General features: G+C 55.7%; 2 protein-coding genes across 3 annotated transcripts in view; both read left to right on the top strand.

The window, feature by feature from the left end:
* The window catches only part of TTC17 (tetratricopeptide repeat domain 17), a 116,542-nt gene extending 111,679 nt beyond the window's left edge, over positions 1 to 4,863 (top strand). For both annotated transcript variants that reach the window (XM_025452523.3, XM_025452522.3), the window contains 3 exons: positions 623 to 742; positions 1,611 to 1,754; positions 3,710 to 4,863. In XM_025452523.3, coding sequence (XP_025308308.1) covers positions 623 to 742; positions 1,611 to 1,754; positions 3,710 to 3,841 — 396 coding nt within the window. In that variant the 3' untranslated portion in view covers positions 3,842 to 4,863. The remainder of the gene's footprint in view (positions 1 to 622; positions 743 to 1,610; positions 1,755 to 3,709) is intronic.
* Positions 4,864 to 6,697: 1,834 nt separating this feature from the next.
* On the top strand, positions 6,698 to 10,302 carry LOC112663745 (putative NAD(+)--arginine ADP-ribosyltransferase Mav). The gene is made up of 2 exons (XM_025452806.3): positions 6,698 to 7,160; positions 7,772 to 10,302. The coding sequence occupies exons 1-2, from the start codon at positions 7,134 to 7,136 to the stop codon at positions 8,714 to 8,716; spliced, it is 972 nt and encodes a 323-aa protein (XP_025308591.3). The 5' UTR covers positions 6,698 to 7,133; the 3' UTR covers positions 8,717 to 10,302.
* Positions 10,303 to 11,925: the final 1,623 nt, after the last annotated feature.

Genomic DNA, 11,925 nt, shown 5'->3' with positions numbered 1-11,925 from the left:
ATATTCGTATTTGCTTACATAACCTGTAAAGAAATCCTAGAAAGGGGATCCCTGGGTGGCGCAGCGGTTTGGCGCCTGCCTTTGGCCCGGGGCGCGATCCTGGAGACCCGGGATCGAATCCCACGTCGGGCTCCCGGTGCATGGAGCCTGCTTCTCCCTCTGCCTATGTCTCTGCGCCTCTCTCTCTCTCTCTGTGACTATCATAAATAAATAAAAATTTAAAAAAAAGAAAAAAAAGAAATCCTAGAAAGTTCCATAGGACCAAAAACTAAAATAGTGTTTCCTTGTGTCCAATAGAGACAGGAAAGAGCGGGAGAGTTTTCACTTACAACTTCATGTAATTTCTGGTCTTTGAAACATGCAAACGAGTTACCTGTTCAAAAAGTTCAGTGAATTTTTTTTTAATAAGTTAATTTAAATCCAAAAGAACACTCGCGGGAAGGAAGCTGCCATGTGCGGTTGAGCGAATTCGGGCCAGACCTTCAGCCCCGGAGCTGCAGTGTCCTCACGCGGAGGGGGGACGCAGGCGGCGGCCCGGGTGGTGCTCCTGCTTGGAGCCTCGGGGCTCGCCGGCCCCTTGCTGAGCCCCGGCCTCACGGCCTGTGCTTTCGTCCCTTCGCAGAACCAGACTTCCTGGGTGCTCTCCAGCATGGCAGCCCTCTACTGGAGAGTGAAGGGCCAAGGAAAGAAGGCCATCGACTGCCTCCGCCAGGCCCTGCACTACGCGCCACACCAGATGAAGGTGAGCTGCAGCCCCGCTCCCGCGCTCCTGTGCTCAGCCCGAGTGGGAAGGGCCTGGGGGCTTGGGGGGGCCTGGGGGCCTCGAGGATGCCCACCTCGGCCCGGCCCTGTAGGCACGCCGGCTGCGCAGCCTGTCCCGGGGCCTGGGGGTCTCGCTGCCACCGCCGCTCGCGTCCAGACCCGAAGCAGCCTCCGTGGCGTCCGGTGATCGGCCATTCCTGGCCCTTGACTCGTCCTTCTCCACAAAAACAAAGGCCCTGCGGCTCCGGGTCACCTCGACCTTTTCACAAATGCCGGTTGTCACTGTGGGTCCGCAGACTGGCTGGGGCCCGGAGGCCGCTTCACGCACGGGATGCCCGGGCCCTGCGCTCCACGCTCTGAGGGGCACCGGGGGCCCAGCGGCGCAGCCTCTACCCTCGGCCCAGGCCGGGGCCCCGGGTCCCGGGATCGAGTCCCGCGTCGGGCCCGCAGGCAGCTGCTGCTCCCTCCGCCGGGGTGTCTGCCTCTGTGTCTCACGGGTGAATAGATGAAATCTTTAGGGAACACAGACACTCGGTACGACAGCAGGCCTCCCGGTGCGGCCCGGGACGGTGTCGGCCGGGGACGGCCTGCCCCGGTGCAAACCGGCGCCTTCACTAAGCAGCTTGCTTACTCGGTTGACTCTTCTGCCTTGTGTTTTGAGGCAGGACTTGCCCAGTGAAGGGAGTGACGCGCCGGTTTACTCCCACGTGAGCCCTGCATGGGCCCCGAGCGAGCAGGCCACAGGGGCTGCCCAGGAAAGCTGGCCGCGCTCTTCGTGACCAGGATGCCCGGCCACGAGAGCCCAAAACCCACATCCTTTCCTTCTCGCCCCTGTCCTCCCGCCGCAGGACGTGCCCCTCATTAGCCTGGCCAACATCCTGCACAACGCCAGGCTCTGGAACGACGCCGTCATAGTAGCCACCATGGCCGTGGAGATCGCGCCACACTTCGCCGTCAACCACTTCACGCTAGGCAACGTCTACGTGGCGATGGTGAGCGTGGAGGGGCGTGTGGCAGCCCTGGCTGTCCCCCCGGTCCTGGGCCTCGCTGTCCTCAGTCCTGGGCCTGGCTGTCCCCCTGTCCTGGGCCTCGCTGTCCCCCCGTCCTGGGCCTGGCTGTCCCCCCGGTCCTGGGCCTGGCTGTCCCCCTGTCCTGGGCCTCGCTGTCCCCCCGTCCTGGGCCTGGCTGTCCCCCCGGTCCTGGGCCTGGCTCTCCCCCTGGCGCACCTCTGTTTTCAGATGTCTCGTGACCTTGTCCACAGCCTCCAGGTTCCTATGTGTCCTGTGTCTCTCCATCATCAGTGCCACCAAAGGGCACTTTATGGCTGAGGGGTTTGTGAAGTAAAAAGAAAATAGTGATGAAATTCACTGCTTATTTCACTTAGTGAAATCTAAGTATTTGCAACTGTGTAGCTCCTCCCGGAAAGTTGAACACTAACAGGAGAGTCGGATTTACCTAGTTTTCTGGAAGCATTACCTGTTCCAGAAAACCTTACCTAACACTCCGCGTGGACATCAGCACTCGTGCCCTCCTGCTTTCAGGCTCGGCTTCGTACCTGTCACTGCACTTTCAAGGCCCTGTGCATGTCTCCACCATATTTTCACCTTGTTTTATAATTTTTTAAGTATCTGTCTCTCCCCCCGGACGCTGAGCACCTCAGGAAAAAGACACCTTCCATCTTTCTGTTCCTAGCCCTTCACAGGGCTCGGCACACGCGAGGTCTGTGTATGAACGTGTAATGAGCGATGACGTGCCACTAGTTTCGTGGTGATACTATAGAGAAAATGGCAAAGCCCTCATCTAGAACCCTCATTCTGGTCAGGAACAGCTACTGATTTCAGAACCTAAAATCCCAGGGGTCCCCCAAAAGCTGTCATGGCTGAATTTAACACGAGAATCGTGCCACGCACTTTCATCTGAAGCTTGCATCCCACACGGGGCTCTTCCCAAGGTTCTCTCCATAAAGGTTAATAGAATGAGTGACTTGATGCTGTAAGTTTACGTGTCATCCTTGACTTGAAAGGCAGCGAGTATAATTTGGCCAGGTAGGTGCTGCTGAACGTGCAGATTTCCCTCTGCTGCTTAAAATTGAAGAATCTATTTTTGTCTCCAGTAAATGTGAAAGTTGCTACTATGAACGAGGAATTCTGCCGAAGGAGTCACTTAACCGTTTGGTTTGGGCTCTTCTTTGAGAGTCTTGGACTCGGGGCAGCCCGGGTGGCTCGTGGTTTAGCGCCGCCTGCAGCCCGGGGCCTGATCCTGGAGATCCAGGATCGAGTCCCACATCGGGCTCCCTGCATGGGGCCTGCTTCTCCCTCTGCCTGTGTCTCTGCCTCTCTCTCTGTGTGTGTCTCTCATGGATAAAAAAATAAAATCTTAGAAAAAAGAAAAAGAAATAGCAAAATGGCAGAAGTAAATTTTTAAAAAAAGTCTTGGTCTCAGCCAAACATGAACGCCTTCAGTATGACAGTGATCATTTCCAAACGATGCTCATATTTTTAAATGCTCAGGAGAACCAAAAACTGTTTCAAACTCTACAGTAAGTGACTTTGAGACACTTGACTTCCAGCTCCCTAGCTATAATAGGAAACTCAGGCAGATGAACGAGGAGCACCTGGCAGGCATAGTTCTTGGGGTTTCTGTGCAGATGAGACAGAGGCACAGGGCCTGGCCCGCGGCCAGAGCTCGGTAGTGTTGGTCCACTCTTGCCCCCGCGTCCAGCCTGTGCACGGCTCCCCCCTCCCCGGGTTCCCGGGCTCCCAGGCTCCAGGCTCACTGTCTGTGTGGTGGGGACCTTGGAGGTGGTGCTCCTGCCAGGCCTCGGTTTCCTCAGAGACAGGGACCCGCTGAGGAGGCGCTGCAGGGTCGCTGTCAGCATGGAGGAAACGGTGGCGTCCAGAGGCGGGCGGTGGCAGCACGTCTCATGTCTGTCCCTTGCCCCTCACAGGAAGAGTTTGAGAAGGCCCTGGTGTGGTATGAATCGACGCTGAAGCTGCAGCCTGAGTTTGTCCCGGCCAAGAACCGAATCCAGACCATCCAGTGTCACCTAATGCTGAAGAAGGGACGGCGCTCCCCTTAGGGTACCCCTCCTTTCCTCCTCCCTCCCTCGCTCCCTCGCTCTCTCCTCTTTCTTCTCATGCTCTTCAAAAAAAGAGTAAGAAAAGAACCCAGTCATTGTCAGTATCTAATGATGTGTGTGAAAATAACCGGGTAAGACTTACAACGGGACTTTTACATAAGTGGGAATTGGTTCGTTTTGGGTTTTTAAGTTGCTTCTTTCCCCCAGCCAACCTCCGACACAAATTTCTCAAAAGGAAAATGCAGCAGAAAGATAACTGTGTAAATACTGAGCCAGGACATTTCTGGAGCTGTGCAAAACCTCGATGCCTTTAGGGCTTCTCTCGGTGGTCCCTCCACCGCCTCCTCTTTGGCAGAGGACAAAAGCGCCGCACCTGCCCCGCTTCCCGCCGTAGCCTCTGTTGTCCGTGGGACCTGCCAAAGCCCGCCTGGTGCCAGTGAGAAGCCGTGTCGTGCGCTCTGTGCGTTAGATCCATGCAGTCCCCAGTCGTGTCCGTTCCCGGCTGCTGTGTTACAAACTCTCAGAGGTAGTTTGCAGGGGAGGAAGGGGAAATGATTTTTAAAACAAAATATTGACAACAACAAAAACTCTTAGGATCACCTGACCTTTGTAATGTTATTTATGTTGGGGAGGGAGGGGGGCCGAGAAGGGGAAATCAGCGGTGTACAACATCTATATCATTTGTACTTTAATTACAAGTCACAAGGAAACAATAAGTTGAAATCCTATATAACAGGTTTATATATATAGAATATGTATATTTGAAGCCCTCTACAGACTGAGTCTATGTTTTACTAATTCTTTGTTCGCTGTGTTACCCATCTTGGAATACGGTGTGAGTGTCCGCTTCCTCTCCCTGAGGCCTTCCAGCTTGGCCCCTCAGGAGAGAGCGATGCGCCAAGGTTGAGTGTTTCCGCACAAGGCTTTTACCTCTGGTCCCAGGAGAATCAGAAACTCCAGACATTTTGGAATCTTCAAGGGCACATACTGAGAACAAAAATAAAAGTTGTTTATGAGCAAAATAGGTCCGCAGCGTGGTTTTTTCTCTCAAATTGGGCTAAGGTGGACAGCCCAGAAGCCAACGATGCTCCGGCTCTGACTCGCTCGAGTCCCGGGTGGTCTCTGTCACCACCGCAGGATGAGCAGAGAAACGGCCCATCCCTGGGTTTTGTGGCTGGTGGACCTGTCCGCATACTGCGTCTGCCTGGGAAGGCTGCACGGTCAGCACATGCTCAGGGTCGGTGCATGCCTGACCTTCCGGGAGGGGGAGCAGTCTGAGCACCGGGGCCCCGCCCCTCGGGTGGGCACTGATGCGCAGCTGATCCAGGTAGGCGACACGGAGGCCAGCACGCTAGCCTGCTGGTGGACGTCGGCCCTTGTCAGCAGAGGTCTTCAGTCCTGCCAGCAAATCCGCCCAGATCTAGAAATTCCTCTTTCCTTCATGTTAAGAGTCTTATTCCAAGTCTAGACCCTGATTCGCGTTTGCTTCCAACAGGGAGTCCTGGCCTGGGAGGTGAGGAGCTGGCCCCTTGAGAGCATTTAACAGAGATGCCACCCGAAGAGACTTACCTGTTTGTCACCTTGGTGGATTTCTTCCCTTCTGTTGTCCTGCTCACCAGCTCTTAGCTGTGTCTAGTCTCCTGCTCGTCCCTTGGAATGCTCATGGCAGTGATGGTGTCTTTCGCTTGTAGGATTTCCGCGTGGCTCTTTTTCATCATCTCTACCCGCTTGTGTTTTGTGACCTCGCCTGGTTCTGTGGCCGCGAGTCTTTAACAACCTACACATTTTCAGATTCTTACTTTTCAAATCACTATTATTTCTTGTTCATCAGGAATGAATTCTGCTTGTTGGGCATGTGGACTGCTGACCTCAGAATGCTGAGGATCCCTGGTTCTCAGTTGGTGAATCTCTGCTCTTCTCTATCCTCTCACATCCTGGGTGATCTCACCCACTTAACGCAGCTTCAGATCCTGTCTCCATGCTTACGACCTCCAAGATCCTACCTCAAGCACAGATCGCCTCTGCTAGCCCGAAATTCATTATCCAACTGCCTGCCCCAGATCTTCACATGGTCCCAAACCATTCCTTATGCTCCCCAAAGATTCTTGTCTAGCTTTGGTCTTCGCATCTGAGTTCCTTGCTTCTAATTAATCGGGTCCAAAAAATCTTAGAGTAATTATAACTCCTGTTAAAACATAAGTCAGATTTTGTCATTACTCTTCTTAAAACCAGTGAGTTGTAGGGGATACCCGGATGGCTCAGTGGTTTAGCGCCTGCCTTTAGCCCAGGGCACAATCCTGGAGACCCAGGATGGAGTCCCACATCGGGCTCCCTGCATGGAGCCTGCTTCTCCCTCTGCCTTTGTCCTGCCTCTCTCTGGGTCTCTCATGAATAAATAATCTTAAAAAAAAAAAAAATGAGTTGCAATAACATAAAGCCTTACCCAAAAAACCGATCTTGCTCACTTCTCTGGCTTCATCTATTATTCTCCCTCTTACTTTTCAGCCACACTGACCTCCTATTTTGAAACTTCCATCATGCTCCTGCCTCAGAGCATCTGCCTTTGCTCTTCCCTTTATCTGAAATGCTCTTCCCCCAAAAAACCCATTTGACTCACCTCAGCATGAATGTGGGCCTTCCCAGGTCATGATATTTTAAATTGTGACCTCGGCCTCCACTATGTCCTAATCCCCTTTCCTGCTTTACTTCTCCATAACTTGAATCGTTACCGAGTCTGCTGTGCATATTTATTGTCTATCTCTCCCAACCTAAAAGTAAGCTCCAACTGCAAAGATTTTATCTTTTTTAATTTAAATCCAAGGGAGTCAGCATACAGTGTAGTAAGTTTTTAACTGTCTTGTACCCTGATGTATCTCTAACCCCTGATACACGGTAGAGCAGAGAAAGCTGTTGAGGTGATTAATGAGTGGTGCTGGACTTCCTCATATGTTTCATATCTTGTGTCCTTATTTTTTTCTTAAAGATTTTATTTATTCATGACAGACAGAGAGGCAGAGGGAGAAGCAGGCTCCCTGGGGGAGGCTGATGCGGTACTCGATCCCAGGACCCCGGGGTCACACCCTGGGCCAAAGGCAGCGCTCAACTGCTGAGTCACCCAAGTGTCCCTTGTGTCTTTATTCAGCAGGAATTAACATCTGAGGTAATCCCACAAGCACCTGGGGCTGAGGACACTGCCCTATAAAGGAAGTTTTTGAGCCGGTCTCTCCTGGGATCTCTACAAGGTCCAACACACCCTCCTGTCGCTTTCTGAGGGGTTTCCACACTGTGGAGGATGATTTCGGGCCCTACCGTCCCACAGGTAGGCGGCTGAGGGGTCCTGATATTTAACCTGGGGGACAGGGCCTCGTCTCCCACTCCCAGCCCTCTATGGAACCGAACAGCACTGCATCTTGGCCTGAAGGCCTCAGGCTTTGTGAGCTGCCGTGTGACAGGTGGAGGGTGGGGGCCCCCGGGCATGCTCCACGGCTCCCAGGGCGAGGAGGGGGAGATAGCAGCTCTGTACTGCAGGTGACCACTCCCCAAGGAAATCCGGGGGCTTCCCCGGGGAACAGGGCCCTGGCGGGAGCCGCACATCTACCAACACACAGGAGTTCTGTTCTTCCCGAGGGCTCAGCGGGGGGGAAGCTTCCAGGCGCACTGGCTTGGAGCAGGCTCCCATTTCGTGCAGAGTTCACATCCTCCAGGGAAGGCAGGCCCTCCCCGCTCGTATGCGGGCCTGTCCGGGAGCCGGTGTCCCAAGGTGCCCAGCCCCTTCAGGGAGGTACCGCTTCCCACTGGAAAGAGGCGCTGACCCTTCGGGAGGAGGGCCCAGCACCGCCTTCCCGCGCACCGTCGTAGAAATGGGGGAGAGCCTGGGGCCTCTGCGGGCATGTCCAGGAAGCCAGAGGCCCCCCCATCCTCCGTCGGCAGAACCGGGAGGCCCGGGCCCCAGGGGTCAGGCACCAGGCCGGCTTCCACCCGTTACCCTCCAAGTCCTGCAGGTGGCAGCTGGACACCAGGCTGAGGACCAACCGAGGTGAGCAGAGCGCATTGGGGCGGTCACCGACCACCATCCAGGGCACCCCGCTGCAGGGGAGGGGAGGGGAGAGGAGGGCCGCCGAGCCTCTACCCCCTCTTACCTGGCGCATCCCAAGGGCCTCAAGTGCAAGGTCATGGCACCGAGACAGGTGCCCCCTGGGGGCCCCGAGTGGATGGGCCGCTGGGCCCTGGCTCCGCTTGCCGTGTCCTTTCTGGGGACCCTTCCTGGGCCGGGGAGCCGTGCGCAGTGGCACAGGCCTGGGCAGGTGCCCGCTGGTATCACTATCTGCAGGCCTGGGGCTGCCACTGCTCCCATGGGCCCCTCCCGGCGGCAACGTTCGCGACCTTGTCTCTCGCGCGCACATGCACCTGGATCATCCCCTGGACATGGGGCTCCCAGGAACCGGGGTGCCCCAGTGCACAGGCAGGTGGGCACCAGGTGGACGGAGGGGGCCGTCGCCCACGGAAAGCGGGTCACAGCGCCCAGGCCCAGGCGGGCAGCCTGGAGCCGCAGCACCACGGCCTCACCTGTACCGGCAGCAACCCCCCCCACGGGCCTTACCTGTGCCTGCATCACCCCACCCCCCCAAGGCAGCCTGCGGAGGCCGCAGAAGAGCAGAGGGCACCAGGGAAGAGTGTCCATCAGCCAAGGCCCTGGTCCCCTCCCCGGGGACAGATGGCCCCAAGAGCAGGTCCCCCTCCCTGGGACACCTCTTCCCAGACTCAGCCAAGAGCCCCAGGAGGCCTCCCGGGGCCTCTGTCATCAAGAGGCAGAGGAGGGGACACAGGCCACGGGGTCACCTTGCCGACATCGCTCCGCCCGCATCCCCGGGGTAGGGGTGGCCCAGGACCTGGCTGGGCCGCCTCGGATCACCGCCGCAGGGCCCCTGCTGCTGGCCCGGCCTGGGGGTATTCCACTAGCACTCGGTCATCTCCGGCTGCTCCATCCTTGCTGGCGAAGCAGAGCTGGAGGCTGCAGCCCACGCCCATGCCCGCGCCCTTCAGCGTCTGGTGGACTGGCTCTGGGCGAGGACCAGGCTGTGCTGCCAGCCCAGGGAGGCTGTCAGCGCCCTGGCTCCCCCCTTCCGTCGGCCGTCCGCACCCCGGCTGCCTGGGCCCGGCCGCACGCGGAAGAGGGCTCTTACCAAAAAGGCACGCACCCCAAAACGTGAACCGTCGGGGGCAGGACCCGATGTGGGTTCGGCCTGGCTCCACCGTGACTGCCTCCGAGCCCAGGCGACAGTCCGTACTGCTCACCGCCAGCCCGGCCCGGTCAGCTCGTCCTGCAGCCAAGCCTGCAGAGGTCAGCAGGAGCTTGCACACAGCAGGTGCCCTGTAAGTACGCCGGGGGGCGGGGGGGGGGGGATAGTTCGTGGAAGTCAGGAAATAGACGGAGTCTGAGGCCAAAGTATTTCCCAGCGGGTCCGCAGACTCCGTTCACCCGGTGGCGGTTCCTTCCATCCTGACCACAGACAGGAAAATAGGCCAGGACTCAGCGACAAGCAGCACCTGTCCCCTGTCCCCTGTCCCTGACCCGCGGCCTAAGAGCCGGCGCCCCTGCCCCCTGACCCGCGGCCTGAGGGCTGGCAGCAGGAAGGACGAGGGGAGACTCCCGCCGGGCCTCTGGGCCTCTCGCTCACACAACAGCGCCCAGACCAGGGCCAGTTGCTAGGAGAGCCGCAAGGTAGTGAGTGCCCCACACAACACTTGGAAAACGAGTTCGGAGCCAGGCGCGCTGGCGTCAGCTCGCAGGAGCCCGCAGGAACCGGTTGGCGTCATTCTCATTTATTCTTAAGAACCGTGACGATTGTTAACATCACCTCCCAACTTCATCTTCAGGGACGTCACTTTGGGAGCTTAAACTTGGCCATGTCGGGACTGCTGAAACCACGGAACCAGCAAACACTTTAAATCAGGCCTTTTTTTCTTTTCTGAGAGCCCGTTTACCAGCAAGCTGCTGGTGGTCCCCATCTCATCCTCAGTGACTTAGCTGTTGGGCTCCTGCAGGTATATCTTAGGGTTGGAGAACAATGGCAGATTGTGTAATGGAAATCACACTGTGATTACAATTGCAGGTGTTATTCTAGATCTGGTGTCTCCATTGTACCATATCCAGCCAACTTCTGATGCCTAACATGGTTAGAGGAGTGGATGGATGGATGGATGGATGGATGGATGGATGGATGGATGGATGGATGGATGGTTAGATGTTTGGTTGGACAGATGGAGGGATGGACAGAGAGACGGATGGATGGTTGGATGGACGGTTGGATGGACAGATGGATGGGTGGATGGATAGATGGACGGTTAGATGGATGGACGGTTGGATGGATGGATGGTTGGATGGACAGACGGATGGACGGTTGGATGGATGGATGGACAGTTGGATGGATGGATGGTTGGATGGGTGGACAGTTGGATGGATGGACGAATGGATGGATGGATGGATGGATGGACGGACGGATGGGCGGATGGATGGATGATGGTTGGATGGATGGACGGTTGGACGGATGGGTGGACGGGTGGATGGTTGGATGGTGGTTGGATGGACGGATGGATGGATGGATGGATGGATGATGGTTGGATGGACGGATGGATGGATGGATGGATGGATGATGGTTGGATGGACGGATGGCTGGATGGATGGACAGTTGGATGGATGGTTGGATGGGTGGACAGTTGGATGGATGGATGGATGGACGGATGGATAGACAGTGGATGGATGGATGGATAGATGGATGGGCGGATGGATGGATGATGGTTGGATGGATGGACAGTTGGACGGATGGGTGGATGGTTGGATGGATGGGTGGATGGTTGGATGGATGGTTGGATGGACGGATGGACAGACAGACAGACGGATGGATGATGGTTGGATGGACGGATGGTTGGATGGATGGATGGACGGTTGGATGGATGGGTGGATGGTTGGATGGACAGACGGATGGATGGATGGATGGATGCAGGATGAAAGCATGTTATTCACAATAGCTAAGATACAGAAACAACCTAAACGTCTGACTAGAGATGAATGGTTAAAGAAAAGGTGGGACAGACAATGGAATATTATTCAGCCATAAAAGAAGGAAATCCTAAAAGGAAGGAAATCCTGCCATCTGTGACAACATGGAGGAACCCGGAGGGCATCGTGCTAAATGAAATACTGCAGACACAGAAAGACAAATTCCGCAATTATATGTGGAATCTAAAACCGTCAATATCGTAGAGGCAGAGAGTAGAGCGGTGGGTGCCAGGAGCTGGGGGGCAGTGGGCTTATAAGAAGATGTTGGTCAAAGGGTACAAAGTTTCAATCGTACAGGATACATAAGTTCCGGAGAGGCCAAGGCCGGCATGATACATGGTATCGCATACCTGAGTTTGCTAAGAGAGCAGAGGTGAAGTGTGCTCACAAAAAAGAAAGGAGAATCCTAGTTCTGTGAGGGGACGGATATGTTCATCAGCTTGATCGTGATGATCACTTTATAACGTCTATATATGGCAAAACACCGAACTGAACACCTTACGTATATAGAATTCTTACGCCACCTATACCCCGGTAGAGCTGAAGGAAAGAGAATTACTACCAAGGCTAAGGTAGTCGCTTCCGGCCTCCTCCCAGCCGAGTAGCCTGCTGTCCCCGGGGCTGACTGCCCACAACCGTCACGAGTATTATTACTGAATGTACCACCTTCCCTCTGGTGGGCTGTGAATACACTCGGTACCGAAGCACTTGGAAATTCCTGTAACTACAACCGAAGTCTCAGTGGTATGGGATCGACTGAGACCTACATCAGCTATGGAACGACAGCATAGCCCCACGTACGCCCGGGTCACCAGGTGCTGGGATAATCGCACGAAGCCGCATGTGTGAAAGAGCGCTGTGGTCGCGGGGCCCGCCTCAGAAGGTGGACGGCATAGGTAGCGTCTCGGCTGTTTCCAGATTCAAGACTAAAATGCAGATTCTTGGCAGTTACCCATCATTCAAGGATGAAAGTCTGTGACTACCTGTTAGCTTTGTCGGAATCGGCACTTCTGGGTTGGGCATA

Source organism: Canis lupus, chromosome 18 (assembly GCF_003254725.2).
Source record: "Canis lupus dingo isolate Sandy chromosome 18, ASM325472v2, whole genome shotgun sequence".
NCBI lineage: Eukaryota > Metazoa > Chordata > Mammalia > Carnivora > Canidae > Canis > Canis lupus.
This window is presented reverse-complemented; position numbering and strand designations above follow the sequence as displayed.

Bases quoted from the DNA above. Each gene is read 5' to 3' on its own strand.
- LOC112663745 (XM_025452806.3), top strand. From the start codon at position 7,134: ATGATTTCGGGCCCTACCGTCCCACAG. The intron at 7,161-7,771 runs GTAGGCGGCTGA...CTCCGTCGGCAG, and splicing joins CGGGCCCTACCGTCCCACAG to AACCGGGAGGCCCGGGCCCC.